Raw genomic sequence first — 19639 nt, 5'->3', positions numbered from 1 at the left:
CTGAAGAATACAGAGCCAGATATTTGTAAAAGATGAACAGGGCCTTCAGAGATCTGTGGGGCAATATCAGAAGGTCTAATTTGTGTCATTGAAGTCTAATGAAGAGGAGAGACTCATAAATATTTGAAAAAATAATGTCCAAAACCTTTCCCAATCCAGTGAAAAAAACAAATGTGTGTAGATTCAAGGAACTCAGTGAATCCCCAAACAGAATAAACCCAAAGAAAACCATGCCCATGACATGACATTTAGTCATAATCAAACTGCTGAAAAACAAAGATTTTTTTTTTTTTTTTAATCTTGAAACCAGAGAAAATCATTGTGTTACATCTAGGAGAATAATGTTTTGAATGACTACAGATTTCTTATCAGAAATTATGTAGGCCAGAAGACAGTGGAGCAACATTTTCAAGTTTGGAAATAAAAGAGCTATTAACCTAGAATTCCATTTCCAGCAAAAATATCTCTCAGGAATGAAGGTAAAATAAAGATACTCAGATAAAGGAAACATAAAAAGAAGTTGTTTTTTTTTTTTTGTTTTTTGTTTTTTGTTTTTTTTGCCAGAAGACCTGTTGTAGAATAAATGCTAAAAGAAATTATTCAGGCTGGAAGGAATAATATTAAAGGGAAAGCTGGAATTGCAGGATGAAGTAAGAACAACAGAAATAGTAAATATATTGGTAATTACAAGAGATTTATTTTTTCTCCTCTCAAATTATTTAAAATACATATGACTGTTGAAAGCAAAAGTTCTAACATTGTCAGGAGGCGGTTCAGTGTATACGGATGTGATACATGTGACAACTATAACATAAAAAGAGAGGACAAATGGACACTTATAGAGCCTTTACATTCTATTTGGAGTGGTAAAAGAAAAACTCTAAGTAGACTGTGTAAAGTTAGACATGTATATTGTAATTCTTAGAGCAGCCACTAAAAAGAAATATAGAGATATTACCAAGAGATCAAATAGAATACTAAAAAATTCAGATAACCCAAAAGAAGACAAGAAAGAGGGTAGGGTAATAGGAGAGCAAAAAATATGACAAACATTAAACAAAAAACAAAATGGCAGACCTACCTATGTTCAACCATATCAGTAGTTACGTTACATGTAAATGGGCTAACATAGTGATTAAAAGACAGAGATTGCCAGATTGGATTTTAAAAGCATGGCCTAACTATATGCTTTCTACACAAAACCCGTTTTAAATGTAATGATATAGATAGGTTAAAGGTAAAAGGATGAAGAAAGATATACCATGCAAATACTCACGAAAAGAAAACTGGGGTGTCTAGATTATTAACAGACAAAGTAGATGTCAGAACAATGAAAATTACCAGGGATAAAAAATGAAATTACATAATGATACAGGGATAAAGTCATCCAGAAGGCATAATAATAATTAATGTGTATGCACCTAATTACAGAGCTTCAAAGTGTGTGAAGCAAAAGGTGACAGAACTGAAAGGAGAAGTTTTTGTTTTTTTTTAAATTCTGCAATTACACTTGGAGAATTTAGTGCTCCACTTTCTACAGTCAATAGAGCAAGAGGATAGAAAACAGGAAGCATATGGAAGACTTGAACAACACTATCAATTAAACACAGCTGTCATTTATATGACATTCTATCAAACGACAGCAGAATGCACGTTCTTCTCAAGTGCACATGAAACATTCCCCAAGATAAACCTCCTCGCAGGTCATAAAGCAAACCTTAAACATTTTTAAAGAATTGAAATCATAAAAAGTATATTCTTGGGACCATAATAGAATTAAATTAGACTTCAACAACAGAAAGGTACCTGGAATATCCCCAAATATTTGGAAATTAAACAGCACACTTCTGAAAAACTCGTGTCAAAGAAGAAAGAAAATTAGAGAACATTTGAACTGAATAACAATGAAAATTACAATATTTCAGATGCAACCAAAGTTGGACTTAGAGGGAAATTTATACCATCAAATACTTGTATTGGAAAAGAAGAAAGTTCTTGGGCCGGGCGCGGTGGCTCAAGCCTATAATCCCAGCACTTTGGGAGGCCGAGACGGGCGGATCACGAGGTCAGGAGTTCGAGACCATCCTGGTGAACACGGTGAAACTCCGTCTCTACTAAAAAATACAAAAACTAGCTGGGCGAGGTGGCGGCGCCTGTGGTCCCAGCTACTCGGGAGGCTGAGGCAGGAGAATGGCGTGAACCCGGGAGGCGGAGCTTGCAGTGAGCTGAGATCCAGCCACTGCACTCCAGCCTGGGCGACACAGCAAGACTCCGTCTCAAAAAAAAAAAAAAAAAAAGAAGAAAGTTCTTATATTGGTAATTCAAACGTTCACTTAAAGAAAATAGGAGAAGAGTATATTAAATCCAAAGCAAACAGAAGGAAAGAGATAAAAAGAGGAGAAATCAATGAGATAAAAAACAGAAAAACTATTTAGAGAAAATTAGTGAAACCAAAACCTGATTCTCTTTGAGAATCAGTAAAACTGATAAACACCTGGCCAGACTAATGAAGAAGAAGAAAAAAAAAAGACACAAATTAGCAGTATCAGAAATGAAAGAGAGGTTATCCACAGACATGAAAAGGATAATAAAGGAGTACTATAATTCGGCAACTCAGATGAAATGGACTAATTCATTGAGAAATACAAATCATCAGAATTCACTCAAGAAAAATAGGTAACCTGAATAGTCCCATATTAAGGAAATTGAATTTGTAATTAAAAATCTAACAAAACTCCAAGTTCAGATAGTTTAACTGGTGAATTCAACCAGATATTCAAGGGAGGAATAATACCAATTCTACACAGTCTCTTTCAGAAAGTAGAAGAGGTAATATTTTCCAGCTCATTTGATCAGGGTAGCATTATCCTGATACCAAAACAAGGCAAAGACATTACAAGAAAAGAAAATTATCAATCAATGTCTCTTGTGAACATAGATATAAAAATCCACAGCAAAATATGAACAAAATAATGTTTATAGTAGCATTATTCACAATAGCCAAGTGGTGGGAAAAACCCAAATATCCATCAGTGAATGAATGGGTAAACAAAATATTATATACACATACAGTGGAATATTGTTCAACTTTAAAAGAGAATAAAATTATGTACTGCAACATGAATGAACCTTGAAGACATTCTACTAAGTTAAACCATACACAAAAGAACAAATACTGTATGATTCCACTTCTGTGAGGTACATAGAGTGTCAAATTCATACAGAAAGTAAAATAGTGGTTTTCAGGGGCTTCAGGGAATGGAGAGTGAGGAGTTATCTTTTAATGGGTACAGAGTTTTAGTTTGGGATGATGAAAAAGTTCTGGAGATGGATAGTGGTAATGGTTGCACAATATTGTGGATGTGTTGAATGCCACTGAACTGCATATTTTAAACTCTAATGTCTTTAATATTTTAACACAATAAAAAAGGAAAAAATACTAGCAAATTGAATCCAGCAATTCATAAAAAGGATATGTCATTAACCTTATATTTCACATCTGGCTTATCCCCTCCATCCAAAACCACAGCTGGATTTATCTTCCTAAAGCACAAGCCTAATTAAGTTGCTTTCCTTCTCAAAATCTTAAATGCCTACCAAGTAAAACTTTTCACCCAACATGTAAAGCTTGCTGTAGTCAGGTCAGTTTCCCTTTCAGGTCAAGTCTGCTACTACTTTTGCACGCTTGCCTAATGCTCCAAGTAAACAACGACATATACACTTTCCCAGAATACTCTTACCTGCATGCTTTTAAATATTTTTTTTTCTCCTTGAATTCTCTCCCTCATTCTGACCAATCTCTAACAGATAAATTCTACTCATATTTCAAAACCCAGCTGGAACTTTACCTCCCTGGATGTTTTTGTGATTCCCCTGTATAGCTGTGGTGTCTCACTGCAGCATATATGTCTTTTATGTTGTATTTATGTTTGCTTTGCTCATTTGTTATTGAGCACTTGTCTGTTGATACTGATTCTGTGTTGGGTTTTGGAAGTAACGAATAAGATATATACCTTCCGGCTGGGTGCCGTGGCTCACGCCTGTAATCCCAGCACTTTGGGAGGCCGAGGTGGGTGGATCACGAGGTCAGGAGATCGAGACCATCCTGGCTAACACAGTGAAACCCCGTCTCTACTAAAAATACAAAAAAAATTAGCCGGGCGTGGTGGCGGGTGCCTGTAGTCCCAGCTACTCCGGAGGTTGAGGTGGGAGAATGGCGTGAACCCAAGAGGCAGAGCTTGGAGTGAGTCGAGATCGCCCCACTGCACTCCAGCCTGGGCGACAGAGCAAGACTCCGTCCCAAAAAAAAAAAAAAAAAAAAGATATATCCCTTCCTCCTTACAGTTTACCATCCTAGCACAAAAGATAGACATGTAAACATATATGTTCAAATAACATGCTAAATCTGAGCTAGAAATAAAGGCAATTACTAGTTGTGCTTATATTTTACCTTATGTATAATATTTTGTGCTAGTTTCTGTTAGAGTGCAAGCACCTTCAGGGCAAAGGTATCTTTCCAGTGCCCCCATAGCACTGAATTCCTTGCATTAAATGTGCACAATTAAATATTTGCAATGAGTACTGAATTGTTTTTATTGGATTTCTTTATTCAAAGCTACTGATTAAACTTAACCTAAAAGTTCACAACTATTTCTTTAGTTTTTCTTTTGGAGCATTAGCCATTAGGCATTAAGAAGCCTCTGTGCGGTGTAGAAACTCAAAGCAGTAAGTAATTTTAGCAGCTTACCTAGGAACTACCCTGATTCTCATGGTTACTTTAATATAGATAGTAGCAACATTTACCTAAAAGGTAATTGTGAGTTGTGAGAATGCCATGCATCCTCATCATGGGAAATTTAATAGTTCAAGTAAGAGATATGTAATGTGGGAAAATGTTAGTTTTATCTATGTGAACGAGATGATGTATAATGCATATATATAATATAAATTTTCTTTATAGAACTTTAAATTTTAAAAAAGCACTTTTATGGATGTCTCTTTCAACTTGTTTTATGCTTATTGAGATACTGTGATTTGATATTTAAGAAGTTTATTCACTATTTTAAACTTGATATCTTAATTATGATATATGAAAACAGGTCACATCTCTGTTTCCTCCTGGCCCTGTTAAACATGGCCATGTGGTTTAAACAGAAAAGCTTATGCTGTAGATGTTTTATCTGCAAATGAAATAAGAATTTTTTTCATTTTTATAGAAGCAATGAAATAACTATTTATTAAAAATAGTTAAAGGTAGTATTACCAAACACTAGATTTAAAATGACACTTATAAGCATTTACTATAAAACAAAAAATGATAAATTTTACCTCATCAAAAGTAAAAATTTCATCAAATTAAAAACTTCTGTTCTTAAGATACCTTTAGGAAAATTAAAAGAGAACCACAGACTAGGAAAACATATTGAGAACATGTACATATATCTGACACAGTACTACATTGAGAATATGTAAATAACACTTAGAAGTTAACAACAGAAAGACAAGCCAACTTAAAAATTAGCAAAATATTTGAAAAGATGCTTTAAAAAAGAAGATATACAAATACCAGTAGTCATATGAAAAGATTCTTACCATTATTCATCAGGTATTTTGAAGTTAATGCATGTAGCAGTAGTTTCTTGCTTTTTATTCTGTGTAGTATTCCACTGCATCATTATATTGCAGTCTATTTATTCTCCTATCGATAGATATTTGAGTTACTTCCAGATTTGAGCTATTCTGAATAAAGTTGCCATGAACATTTCCGTTCATGGTTTTTAGGTGAATAGGTATGCTTATCTGCCTTGGGTTCAGACCTAGGAGTGAAATTGATGGAGACATAGTGTAGGGGTTTGTTTAGCTTTAGAGATACTACTGAACAGTTGTGTGCCTATTTATGCTGTCTCCAGTAATGTCTAAGATTTCCCATTTGCTCCACATCCTTGTCAAAACTTGATATTGTTTGTTTTTTTAAATTTTCTGGGAATTCTGAAGTGATATCTCATTGTGGTTTTAATTTGCATTTTACCATAACAACAGATTGTATTGAGCAGTTTCTTCATATGCTTATTGGGCATTGGAAACCTATGCAGATTAAAGCCCAAATAAGAATATCACATACTCCTTAGAATGGCTACAATTAAAAAGACAAGTGTTAATGAGGATGTGGAACAATGGAAACTTTGATACACTGCTTCTGAGAGAGTAATATGCTACAACTACTTTGGAGAACTATTTGGCATTTTCTTATAAACTTAAACATATAACTAGCGTATGATCCAACAAGTTCCATTCATAGTTATTTACCTAAGAGAAATGGGCCGGGCATGGTGGCTCACGCCTGTAATCCCAGCACTTTGGGAGGCTGAGGCGGGCGGATCCCTTGAGGTCAGGAGTTCGAGACCAGCCTGGCCAACATGGTGAAACCCCCACCCCCCTACTAAAAATACAAAAATTAGCTGGGCATGGTGGTGGGCACCTGTAATCCCAGCTACAGCGGAGGCCAAGGCAGGATCGCTTGAACCCTGAAGGGGGAGGTTGCAGTGAGCCAAGATGGCGCCCCTGCACTCCGGCCTGGGCCATGGAACCAGACTCCGTCTCAAAAACAAAAACAAAAAGAGGCCGGGCACTGTGACTCACGCCTGTAATCCCAACACTTTGAGAGGTCGAAGCAGGCAGATCACCTGAGGTCAGGAGTTTGAGACCAGCCTGGCCAACTTGGCGAAACCCCATCTCTACTGAACAACAACAAAAAAAATTAGCCAGGCATGATGGCGGGCGCCTGTAGTCCCAGCAGCTTGGGAGCCTGAGGCAGGAGAATTTCATGAACGTGGGAGGCGGAGGTTGCAGCAGTGAGCCAAGATCGCGCCATTGCACTCCAGCCTGGGTGACAGAGCGAGACTCCGAAAGCACATGTCCACACAAAGACTTCTACCCAAATGCTCAAAGCAGTTTTATTCATAGTAGCAAAAAAAAATCCGGTAATAACCCGGATACCCATTAATAGTTACACAGATAAATTTTGGTATATAATAATAGAACACTGCTCAGCAATAAAAAGAAATGAACTGATATATTCAACAACATGAATTAATTTCAGAAACATGTTGAGCAAAGCAAGCCATCTACAAAAGAGGATATGCTGTACGACCCCATATAAATGAAGTTTAAAAACAGGCAAAACTAATCTAGGATGACAGAAGTAAAAAACTGGTTGTCTCTGCTGGGGCTGGTGGTGGAAGTGGGGTGTGGTTGTTGACTGGAAAAGAGTGATAAAAATATTTTATATCTTGTTTTCAGTGTTGGTTACATAAGAGTGTTTTATTGCCAACTCACGGAGCAGAACACTTTAAGATCTGTGCATTTTCTTTTACATAAATGATTCTTCAGTGTAAGAAAGTAGAAATAATTGAACTTTATAAAAAAAATTTGAATAAATGAATATTTAAGGATAACGTTTTACCCTTCTTTATTTTCCTGACATTATTAGCCACTGTTTCTGCTAACTGATCTCTGCTGTGTTAATTAGAATATTACATTAACTCTTATCACTTTGCATCTTGGCTTTTTCAACCTGGAAATAAAGCAGTCCTTGTTCTAAAACACATCTTCAGTACTTTAAACCAACATGGTACCAAAAGCTTGACATCAATTGAAAGCCCCAAGTAATGTGAGCTAATAGAAATAGTTGAGTCTGCATTTCTAGTTTCCAGATCAGTCAGAAGGCTATGCCACCTTTCTCTGGGTTGTGACATCTGCTTTCTCCCTGTGGTCAGAGAAGCAAGGTTTCTTTTTGCCAAAAATATGGAAACCTGTACAACTTAATATTTTTCCTGAGTGGAAGGAATTAACCTTCCACTTCTCTCTTGAGAGTCAATTTTTTAAAATGTCAATTTCCTAGCAAAGAGAAGCCTTAGCATCTACTCTGCAGTGCTTTCTCTAGAATGAAATGTGTAAAAACAATACAGTTTTAAAATATAATAGTAGATATTTTCTTGGTGGCTATTATAGAACATCTTATGAAGTATAAACTTGATTTTCTTCCAAAGCACCAAAGTTAAAGTGTACCTGTATATACCCACAGTAAATAATAGCAGTAAGAAAGTCAAATTTACAGAACAATGATGAGTCATAATTTGGAAACAATATTGCTCACTATACTTAGAATGCATTTTGTAAAACGTTTTCTCTGCCACTATGTTACCATTAATTAACTGGTTGCTAATTATCTAGGCTATTGAGAAGGCAGTGGCATGGATAATAAATTACAGGCCCCTTATGGGCAGAGACCATATCTTATATTTTATTTGTATTCTGTGGTGCCAAATAAACAGATTTAGATAAGAAATAGACATGTACAGTGTACTTAACAAAATTCCTGAATCACTCATATTCTAGAATTGTTATGTATGTGTGTGTATGTGTGTGTGTGTATATATATATGATTTTGTCTAGCATCTGGAACATCAGAATGCATAAGACAAAGCTTTGAAGGTATGCTGCTTGGAGTGATCAAGCAGGAGCCACAAAGTTGCCCAGCTTTCCAAAATGTCTTCCTGTTTCCCACTTCATTGTAGAGACTGAGAACCACACCTCTTCAACAAACCAGTAGCCACAGCTGAACTGTGTGATTCACCCTCTCCGTGGCTGAGCATGCTAACGGATCTGTGCTTTTTAAGCTTTCTCCGAGGCTTCAGGCTACACGGAGGAATAGAAGCTCTTCCAACTTAACGAATTCTAAGACTTGGAGACTTTGTTATGTCTTTTCGTTACCTTGCAGTCAGTTTAGGCAATGATTACAAAAGCAATTTGGAAAGTTAAAAGTGAACTCTGTGTAAATTCCTTACTAAGTAAATGAAAGACACATTATCTGCCCACAGATCATTGAAGGTTGTTTTCCATTCTAGGATATTTATTGGCATATTGATAGTCGCAAAGAGTAGTTCGTAATCTTCTGTGAGTCACAAATCCCTATGAGAATCTGAATACTTTTCTTCTTCCCTTTTTTCCTTCATTCCTTCCTTCTTTACTTCCTACTTTCCTTCCTCCCCCCTCCCTCTCCCCCTTTCCTCAAACATATTTGCTTGACTACTGTGTGCCAGACATTGTTCTAGAGGGTCTATGCTTTGCAGTTTTTCACTTCCCAAAATGTCTGTTTGCATATATACATGACATTTTGCATAGAGTTTTAGGGATTTTATTGAACCCCTAAAGCTCTCTAGGGTCAAGAAACTAGTATTTAAAGTAACTATATGGCTAAAAATACTTGACATTCTTACTAGGCAAAAACTTAGTATTTGTAGGAATAACAGAATACATTTGTCTTCGGGATCTGCCCAGCAAGACAAAATCCTCAAAGTAGACGCATTCAAATCATGAACAGTATGGAATGGGAGCTGAGGAGTCTGACATTTCACACTCAGTCAGAATTGCTAACCTATACAGTCTTGAGGCTCTTCTACTGTATGTGAGAGGAGTGGTTGGGTGCATTAGAAACTTTCAAGGACTCCTTTTAAGCCTGCACTTAATGAGAGAGGAAGAAGAGCCCCCAAAATTTAAAAATTATAATGTGGTCACTGAATCTTACTTTGTGTCTCTAAGTCTCCTTTGCCATTCTGACTGAAAAATTGATCTATTTATTATGCACCATTGCTTAGAGAGCTAATGTGTTAATATATGATGAAGGGTTATACATCTACTGTGACTTGAGTGATGAAACTTGTCACTCTGACCTTTAATCCAGAATGACTTTTTTGTTCTCTGTCAGTACTCCACTTAGGCTGAAAGGAAGAGATCTAAACTCTAAAGAAGACTGTTCTTCTAAAGAACTGGTGTTCTGCCAGTTAAAGAAGGCTCTGAAAAATCTCAAGTAAAGCAGAATTTCACTCTTGAGCCTTGTGGTATCTCTGGATTTTGTATTTCTGTTTTTCTGTGTGTTGAGTTGTAACACCAGATAGTTCCTTGAAACACACACATAAGCAGATACACAATGTGGGTAAACAACCCTTCTCTTCACCCTGATCACCCAATTAACACAGTTTCTACTTTTCCGTCATAGCTGCTAGGGGACTCACGGAGAGAGCCTTCATGTGAATATATACATCTCTTATGTAACTTAACAATCTGACATGCTGAGGTGAGGAAAAACTCATGTGGCAAAGTGAGATATGGTGATTTACAGCTGCTACGTGAGAGTAAAATTAAAGCAAAGTCACTTGTTTTATCCTGAACAATACAGACTATGAAGGTTCTCGGCTTGACCAAGAAAACATAGTAATGCTATTCAGATTCATACACTGCATCTGTGGCTTGGACATGCAGTGTATTTTATATTTTGTGTTTAAGAGAGCCCAGTTTAGCATGGTGGAAGCCTAAATCTTGGGAGAGAAAAGCTGGGTTCCAAAACGTTTTCTTAAATGCTTAATAAGGAAAGCATCTTTTAGTTTCCCTACCCTTTATCTATAGTAAATGGTCATTATGGCTATATAATGTATATTCTTTTAGATTCTGTGTTTTATATTACTAATTTTTGTCCAAAAATCATTTAGCAAATAGTTTCAAATAATCAAGTTCTGGAATCAAAGTAAATTTACTGCTTAACCCACAGAAGGAAAAATTATGGGTTTTGAAGAAGGAAAACAATTTTGGACAAGAACTTGTATTAGAATCACCTTATATATAGCTTTAGAGCTCTTGTTTCATAGTAGAACCAAGACACAATGGAACTGTTTCAACATAAAGGGTTTTTGGAAAGAGTCTTTTGGAAAGTAGTATCTCCTATGTCTATATTCACAGATTAAGGTAAAAATGAAAAAGTACAGAAACTCTGACTTTTCTTTAATCAGGAAGTAGCACTAGGCTTCTTTGGCTAGACTACTGCTATGTCAAATTGTAGAAATATTTCCGTGATCATGTGTTTTATAGTTAGGCTATTTTCAGCAGAGCTATTCCTATCATTGTGAAACACTCAATTAAATCATCTGATTCAAATATGAAGAAGACTATTCTTCATTGGAACAAATTTTTGACCTGTAGAAATACTCTGTTTTAAAAATAAGCTTAAGCATAAATAGATATGTTTAAATATAACTTTCTCAAAAACTGCAATTATAGGAGACTGGACTCATTTCTATACGTTGAGATTCACGTACTGTAATAGATTGTCAATGTGTTGCTGGAATAATTGACATGCATATAAATCTTACATTTTTCAGATCATTTAGGTACTTATATATGTAAGCTTGAGACTACCATTATCAAACACGACTGGAATATGAATATCTTAGATTTTCTGGTAGACCAAAGTACTATTATTATTTGTCCTTTTTCCATAATGAAGAGAAATGCATGTGATTTTGCAGAATTGTTGCATTCTTTGAGCTCTTAGTTGCTAGTGCCTAACAAGTAGTCAATTAGGAAGAATGGTATATGATAGGGTTGTAATAATAAATACACATTAAATGAGTACATTAGTGCCTACATAGTGCTGAATCAATTGAAATATATAGTCTTTGGGAGCTCATAGCCTAATGACAGAATCCCATCAACATTACTTAAGCATAAAAAGGTAAAGCATTTGAAGCAAAATAAACTCTCAGTGAAGGTTGAAGGAGAACAAAAGGGGTGATGTGAGGAGACTGTCCATGCTGAAATCTTTAATAGAAGGTGTGATCAATTGATAGAGAATTCTAGCATATCTAGTCCACATGTTTAATTATTCCAGGAAGTGATAATTATCGATATCAACAATTATAAGGATTATTGATGGTAGAAGAGCTTGAAGTCTTAGATTTCGGTTCAACTCGGCACGTATTTGTTGAATGTCATATTTGTTGTGGCACATGCTGGTTGCTGTACTGGGTGTATTAACAGAATCCTCCCCTCCAGGAGCTTATAGTCTAGTGGAGGGAACAGATTTATAAATGCTTAATTTATTACCTTTTTTAGTACAAGGATGTACAAAAAAAACTACAGGAGCAAAGAAAAAGTTGGGACTGTTTATCCCTAGAGGAGTGAGAAAGCCTGGGTCTTCAAGGATGAGTAGAGAGAAGGAAAGGATGTATTAGGGACTCCCTACATGATATTTGTGGCCAAGGAGATTTTGAAATTTATCAGCAAGATTATGAACAAATGAAAATATAAATTTAAGTGGCCAATAAAGCAGAATAAGTTGTGTCTATTTATATTTGTTACAAACTATGGACTTCTCGGCTTCCTAACTTTTAAAAGTTTATTTACTCTGTTATATCTCTTAGATTAAAGGAACAAATAAAACTAGGAAATTATGAATTAAGTATATGATGAAAAAGATCCCATATGACCTCTGGTAAACCTGAGGGTAGTAGATGACCTCAAGGTTCCCAGTTTAGGAAGATAATGACCTCTGTGAAGATTAGGAAGATTGAATGATATGAATCCATTATGAATTAAAACTTTCTAAAAGATTAAATCCATCTTTTACTGGGAAAGTAATAAATTCTCATTTATAGTTGGAGAGTACATATTAATTTAATCCAAATTAGTATAAAGCTTTAATTAAGAGAGTTTTGTTTGCTTTTAATGGCATTAACTTTCTAATAACATTAATTTATTTAGAAAGGGGAGGGTTGTTACTACTGTTTCCCCCAAAATGTTCATGAGTATTAGTCACCCATAAAATAGAAACTGCTTCTCATCTGCTTTGAACCTTTCATTCTTCCCGGGTCATGGGATCACTGATTTGTGAGGTGCAGTAAAACCATGTCATATGAAAAGAAGCAGACCAAGGGCCAGAGATAACAGTGCTATGTATACTCTCAGTGGCCAGTGAAGATTTTATTTTACAAGACTGTGTCCGTGTTTGGTCAGTAAAGCTAAGGCGGAAGGTGAATGGAAGAACATTACTTTAAAGGCATTAGAGAACATGCTGGAGGAAAGCATTTTGAGTGCAAACATTCCAAATGGGGAAGAAGTACAGAATCCGCATAGAGCCGGCCAAACGCAGCCTGTGTTTCCCATCTATGGATGCCAGCACACAGGCAGCGTCATTGCTGCTCGAGTGTTTACTGCTGTGAAAACATTGCCACTACCAGAAAGCTTAATTCCCTTCCTCTTTCTTTTCTCTCTTTTTCTCCCCCTCCCTCCCTCCCTTCCTCACTGATCTCCCCCTTCCCTTCATTCCATCCTTCTTTTTTTCCTTTAGAGAGTCCACATGAACTTTGGTTTAAAAAGACTAATTCCAGTCTTTTATAACCAAGCCTAGAACTCAATCCGATATGTAAAAACAAATTTGAATGCTTCATCTATTTCATTTGAAAGGCTAGGAGAAGGGCATATTTTAGGGGAAACAGATTAAACCAAGAAAAATGACTTTGGCTAGCTTGTTTAGCCTTGTTAGACCACAGATTCCTCATTAGTGAAATAGATTATTGAACTGCATGCTTCTTACCTGACTTCTGGCTCTAAAATTTCATGGTTCTATTTTTCTGGTTTTTTTAAATATCTTGAGATCTTTCAAATGCCTAGTAACTGTGTGTGCATGTGTACTACCATATGCTAGTAACTAGTCATCATCAGGATGGCCAAATTTATTAAAGCTTGATCTAGATAAATGGTACAGTAAATCAAGAAATACTATATTTGAATGAAGTCTCAGAAACAAGTGTTTACACAAATATATGATTAGATGTTCTCCATCCTTACATTGAAAATACTATTCTACTCTTTTGAGAAAGCCTTCATGAAAGGAATGGAGTTTGAAGGAATTTTTAAATTTTTGGCTTATCCTTAGATGCCCAGAAGAGGTTTGTGTAATTTAACACTCCCTTGTTTCCATGGCTTTCCAAGTCAAAAGAAGGAACTTAAATGCTTTCCTTGCTGGATACTAAGAAAAACATATTTCCCTATCCTTTTGAGAGGAATTAGTGAAATTATATTAGAAAGAGCATTACCAAATCAGATGTCCTGCCTATTTAAATTTTACCCATGTAATGATGTGTTTATCGTCCACTTCCTAATTGAATGGATATGTATCTTCTTTTAAAATTTTACACAAACATCATCACATGTCTTCATTAGACAATTATAAGCTGTCATTCATGATTGGGAGTTGTATGGTATTTGGGTAAAATATAAAACAAATTATAAATATCTTAAAAGAACAGATCGAACAGAAATATTTATTAGGAACATAAACAAGATGAGGCAAATGCCCCAAAGAACCTGCAAAATGAACTAATGCACCATGCTAATAAGAATCAAAGGGTTACAAGTGAAAAATGTGCATTTGAGTGACACTGATACCACCTTTAATGGCCTCTTAACTAGCCTTTTAAAATTTGACCAGCTTTTGATTTTTCCACTGAAGAAATTTAAAAAAGAAAATACCACTATTGAATATAGTCAGCTTGCCCTCTGCCTTGTCTTTGTGGACCTACAAAATCCAGACATGAAGTCTGGTACGGAAATTCTGACCTCCTTGATCTTTCTGACAGAGTTAAAAGGAAAGTCAAAGACCGGTGTTTTATTACGTAAAGGCAGTATTGCATTGCCTGTGGCCTCAAACATCACTCTTTTTTCAATTGAGAATTTCCAAAGAACGGCATAAACCAGGATAGTGCAGTTATAGGCAAAATTTCACAACGGTGTGTGGTAAATCCTGATTAAATATGGAGACGAGCTCTTAGAGTGAGGCAGTCACATTCTAAGTATCATTAGAATATTTAGAGTAAATTTCAACATGTTCTTCCTACTCTTTATTTCGCTTTAGGGTTTCTTACCTCCAGGAGAGATGTAGAAATAGTTGAGTTGAGCTTCATGCACCAAAGTACCCTTAAACTTGACCTCTGTGTCGGCAGACAGGTGGCTGGGAAGCGGCTGGTATGCAGGCGTACCAGGCTGAACAAAGGCTCGAAGCATTGTGAATTTCCAGATATATATCAATTGGTTGATTTTTAAAGCTAAATAATTATCCAGCTCATGATCTCTTGTAATTTTTTAAAACCCAGAAGCCATTCCTGCAGTAACATTTGAGTGCCACAAAAGTTTACACGGCCATATCATATCGCTGCAAGTTTAGGTTACAGTAAAATTACTTTTAAGTTTTAGAATTCTAAACAAAACAAAACAAACAAAACACCTTCTTGCTTGATTCTTTTCAACCTTGTATTTTCTGTCTTCCCTGCTCTGCTCCCTGCCTATGTAGGGATGGGCCTCTCACCCAGTGGCTTTACGGGAAAACTTGGATTGAAATGTGAACTTCATGGTTTCTGTCAGCCTGTCAGCTCATCACCTCCCTAAGGCATGATGATCTCTGGCTTTTATGTATCTCCACGGACTGCTTTGATAGACCCTCTTGTGTGGAAGAGTGATAGGTTTGTCCAGGGGTTGGTAGACCTTAGGGCTGAGAGGCAGGAAACTTCAGTTGGAATGCGTACTTTAATAGAATTCACAGCCTCTTTCCCAGGGGAATGCAGCTCAAGTTGCAAAACTATTTTAGGGAGAAGAAAGTTAGGCCCAGTTCTGCATTTTATCTTGGTGCCACTTTTTCGGAGCCAGAACTCTTGGTTAATGTTTCTTTTTCCTCCTTGGCTATTTAAATTTTCTGTCCAGACTAAACTGGGATCAAAAGAGTTATCTCGAAATGATCTCATTTTAATTTTTAAAGCCGTATTGCTTTGGAGATAAATGATTGGGTCCTGAAGAAGTCTTCACAGTGTCTTCAATGATTACTGCAAACTCAGTCTTTCCTTCATTTTGCTTTGACATCTGAGAGATGTTCCATGGCATTTTCCCTCCCTAAGTCTGCATTTCACTTATCTCGTGGTGATGACAATGTCAGACTGTCTTTCTATTTGTATCAACAGTTTTCTTGGTATCCCACCCTTACGAAAGCCTAATTCCTTATGTCAAATGCCACAAATGTATAACATCAAACAAAAGATACCCAAAATATTCCTATTACTAGAGCCTACTCATGAGACAACAATGGCTGGTTTTTCCTCTGCCATTGGGCCTCGTGTTTCTGAGTTATGCTCTATTTTTCTCCCTTACTGCCACCTTTCTCCTTTGATAGTTTTGGAAAAGTCAGTCTTCAAGGAAAGAAAACTTACACTGTAACCAAAAAAATAGACCAGGCTTCTAGTTTTGTAACTAAGGTTAAAGTCACCAAGACACACAAACATATTCAGATCTATTAAGTGGTTGAACGTCAGTGATGCAGTCTGCTTTGACTTCAAGAACGTGAGGGTAGGCAGGTTAGTGTAGGAATCTGTGTAGGGAATCAGAGCAGGGAATTACTGTTGATGGACTGGAAGCAACCTTGAATATGAAGTTTCAAGATACACATTCAATGATCTTGAGATGAAAGAATTTTGTTTTGATGTAAAAGCTCTCATAGCCCATGGGCTTCAGAACTCAGATGTTCTTTAAAAAAAAAAAAAAAAGTCAGTGTACTAAGGAGGAAAATGTTTATGTATTTTCATCTAAGAGAGTAAAATGGTCCTGTTCAAGGAAAAGCTGGAATCTTTTCCCCTACTTCCCCCTACTTCACATGCAGGTACGTAAGATAAGATAAAAGATTTCTGGTACACCAATAATTGCAAAACAAAGTTTAAAGCCCTATTGCCACCTTTTGGCAAGTTAGTAATTCAGATTCATAGGTTCCTCTTTAAGATACCTGCTTAAAATAGCACTATAAAGACCTTTCTTGTACCTTTGGATATCTGAATCATTACTGACAGGAAGCAGAAATTCCATGCCCAGACATTGGTCAGGTAAGAGGAGAAAAAAGATGTAGTTAGAATATCACAGCTGTTTTAACAGCAAAATACTATTAATATTTAATTACGTGTTTGGAAAGTTTGAATTTAAAGCCTTTTTTCCCTTTTAAAAACATGTTTTGTTGGTTTTCATTGCCCTATCATAATATTGTTGCTATTTTCACTGAAGATTTTTAAATGTGTATGTAGTTAATACATTACTTAGATGATTAATGCCATCAGATGCTCAACTAGATATTTATAAACGTCTTTTGGAGCTGTTTCAGCCTTTACTATAAAAATGATATAGATAAGCACATACTAAAGTATACAACTTATTTGAACATTATTAAATGAATCAATAGCAGGCATATTATGTCACAGTTCCTTTCATTACTAAGTGATGAAATCACAGTCATATCTAATCTTTCAGCAGTTGTAAATTTTCTGTACCATTTTGAAGCCAGAGATTTATTATTAAATTTTATTTTTTCCAGTGGCCTATCCCTAACTTACAGCTTACAAAGGCAGTTTTTCAGTTAACACGTTCCTGAGAGAAGGAGAGGGGAGGGAGGCTTCCAGGCATAATTTGACTATCAGGTTTCTGAATATTTAAAAGTAAAGATGAGATGTGTTTATGAATGTGCAAATGGAGTGTAGAAACAATGATATCTCGAAGCCAGGAAGTTTAGAAATTGTGATTTCATTTTCAATCTGTATTCATTTGCTTAAGAAGATTTTACCAAATGCCTATTGTGTTCAGGTGCTGTATTTTTAAGGAGAACACAGTTTATTGAATATGTGTGGGTATGTATCTTTTCACAAAACCACCACAGATTTCTCTGTGGACTTAAATTTCGATGCTTTTTTTTTGAGACAGAGTTTCGCTCTTTTCGCCCAGGCTGGAGTCCAGTGGCACGATCTTGGCTCACTGCAACCTCCACCTCCCAGGTTCAAGCGATTCTTCTGCCTCTGCATCCCACGTAGCTGGATTATGGGCACCTGCCACCACGCCTGGCTACTTTTTTTTATATTTTAGTAGAGATGGAGTTTCACCATGTTGGCCAGGCTGGTCTTGAACTCCTGATCTCAGGTGATCCCAAAGTACTGGGATTACATGTGTGAGCCACTGTGCCTGGCTTGACGCTGCATTTTTAAGCTTTAACCCCAATGATTGTTTTTATTTATTCAATAATTATTGAATAAATCAATTCAATACATAGATTATTATGTATTTAAGATGGAAAGGAGATTTTTTTCTATTTTGTAGTTTTGAAGACGCTCATAATTTGTTTGATGTGCTTTTTGCAGTGTCCATCTATGGAATTTGGTTTTATGATAAGGAAGAATGCCAAAGAATTGCAGAGCTTATGAAAAAGTAAGTACTAAAAGGCTAAATATTTTTCAGGACCTGGTACTTTTGTTTGTATTTCTAAGTGTATGTAACTATACTATACTCTTAACAGAATATATCTCCCACAGCAGCCCTTTTCACAGTGGTTAGGCAGACATTTAGTATTTATTAATAAATGAAAAATAGACATAAACAACTTGCCACATTTTCACTAGGTCATATTTATCATCTAGAATGATTCATTTTTTCCTGTGTGTGAAATATATATGAATTGTTCCAGATGGCAGTTTTCTTTAATATTTTCATTTGTAAATTAGCAATTTTTTGCTTTGAAAAGTTATCAATATGCCTGTCAGTAAAAAGAACATTCAGAGCCATCCTAAATGCCTGCTCCAGATTCTGTAAAATCTTTCATTTCCTTCCTCCCGCAAGTGCTTTCCTTTAACTGTGTACACGTGTTCGTGGGAGCTCAGAAGTTCCTCCCATGTCTCAGACACTGAGTTAAGGTAGTCTTTATTTTCAGTTTCCTTAGAAATTGCTGAGTTACTGTTAGCTTCGTGACCAGCCGACCGTCTCTCTCTTCCTTGTTACTGGTCTCTTTCTTTTAATCTCGTGATACCTTGTGATTTGTCCCATTCTGCATTCCGGGCAGCTCTAAAATTGCTGTCTGACTCCCCGCCTTGGCTCCCTGATTGCATTGGAAGAGGAGGGCTTGCCCTCTGCCCTGCAGTTGGTTGACTGATCCATTTCAGAGCCCAGGGCTGCTCAGTGTGAGGCAGTTATTTCCCTGCCATTTATGGGGATGGGTAAGAGCCTCCGAGTGAGATGAGTTTCCTGTACATGCTGTGTCACAGCCTGGGACTGGACTCAGCCAAGCACATAGGATGGCTGCTGCCACATGACACTGTAGCTCTGTGTGCAAAAGAATCAGTCCCCACTTTTAAATCCTGGGGCAATGAAATGACTAGAAAGTGACCTCACAGAAATGAAAAACAGGGAGCACCTTTTAAGAAATGAGATCGATTCCTGAAAGGCTAGCTAGAGATAGCTAACTTTAGGTAACTAGCTCAAGGTGCAGATGGTGATTAAGTGTATTCAAACTGGTATTTACCACCGTAACAACTAGTTCTAGAACATTCGTGTTACTGTAAATTGTGCAGTGGATAGTAATAGTAGGATTTCATACAGATTAAAAAGTACCCTGTCGCTCAGCCAAGAGGCCACGTTAAAATTGTCAGCATTCTGCAGTAATTACCTAACAACTCGGGCAGGAAATTGATTATTTACTAGCAATAAGCAGCTGATTGGTGTGGATTCAGACTCCCTCCCTAGTTAGAATTAAGTCTCTCAGTAAGTACTCAGATCTGTGTTACCATAAACTTCATGGCAATAATAAGAATGTGAGCTGAAAGTCACAGCACATGACGGGAAAGTACATTTTCCTCGGCATCACCTAGCAGCATGTAGGAGCAATCTGGTCTCTTCTGTATTGTTTTCCAGGCAACGGAAGAACTCCTCATTGCTGTAAATGGTTTTTAAAATGGCCCTT

General features: G+C 36.5%; 1 protein-coding gene across 6 annotated transcripts in view; it reads left to right on the top strand.

Moving 5' to 3' along the window:
• The window catches only part of DCP1B (decapping mRNA 1B), a 58556-nt gene that overhangs the window by 19297 nt on the left and 19620 nt on the right, over positions 1–19639 (top strand). For all 6 annotated transcript variants that reach the window (XM_010363566.2, XM_010363567.2, XM_030939482.1 and 3 more), the window contains one exon: positions 18048–18114. In XM_010363566.2, the coding sequence (XP_010361868.1) occupies positions 18048–18114 (67 nt within the window). The remainder of the gene's footprint in view (positions 1–18047; positions 18115–19639) is intronic.

This window comes from Rhinopithecus roxellana, chromosome 10, assembly GCF_007565055.1.
Source record: "Rhinopithecus roxellana isolate Shanxi Qingling chromosome 10, ASM756505v1, whole genome shotgun sequence".
NCBI lineage: Eukaryota > Metazoa > Chordata > Mammalia > Primates > Cercopithecidae > Rhinopithecus > Rhinopithecus roxellana.
This window is presented reverse-complemented; position numbering and strand designations above follow the sequence as displayed.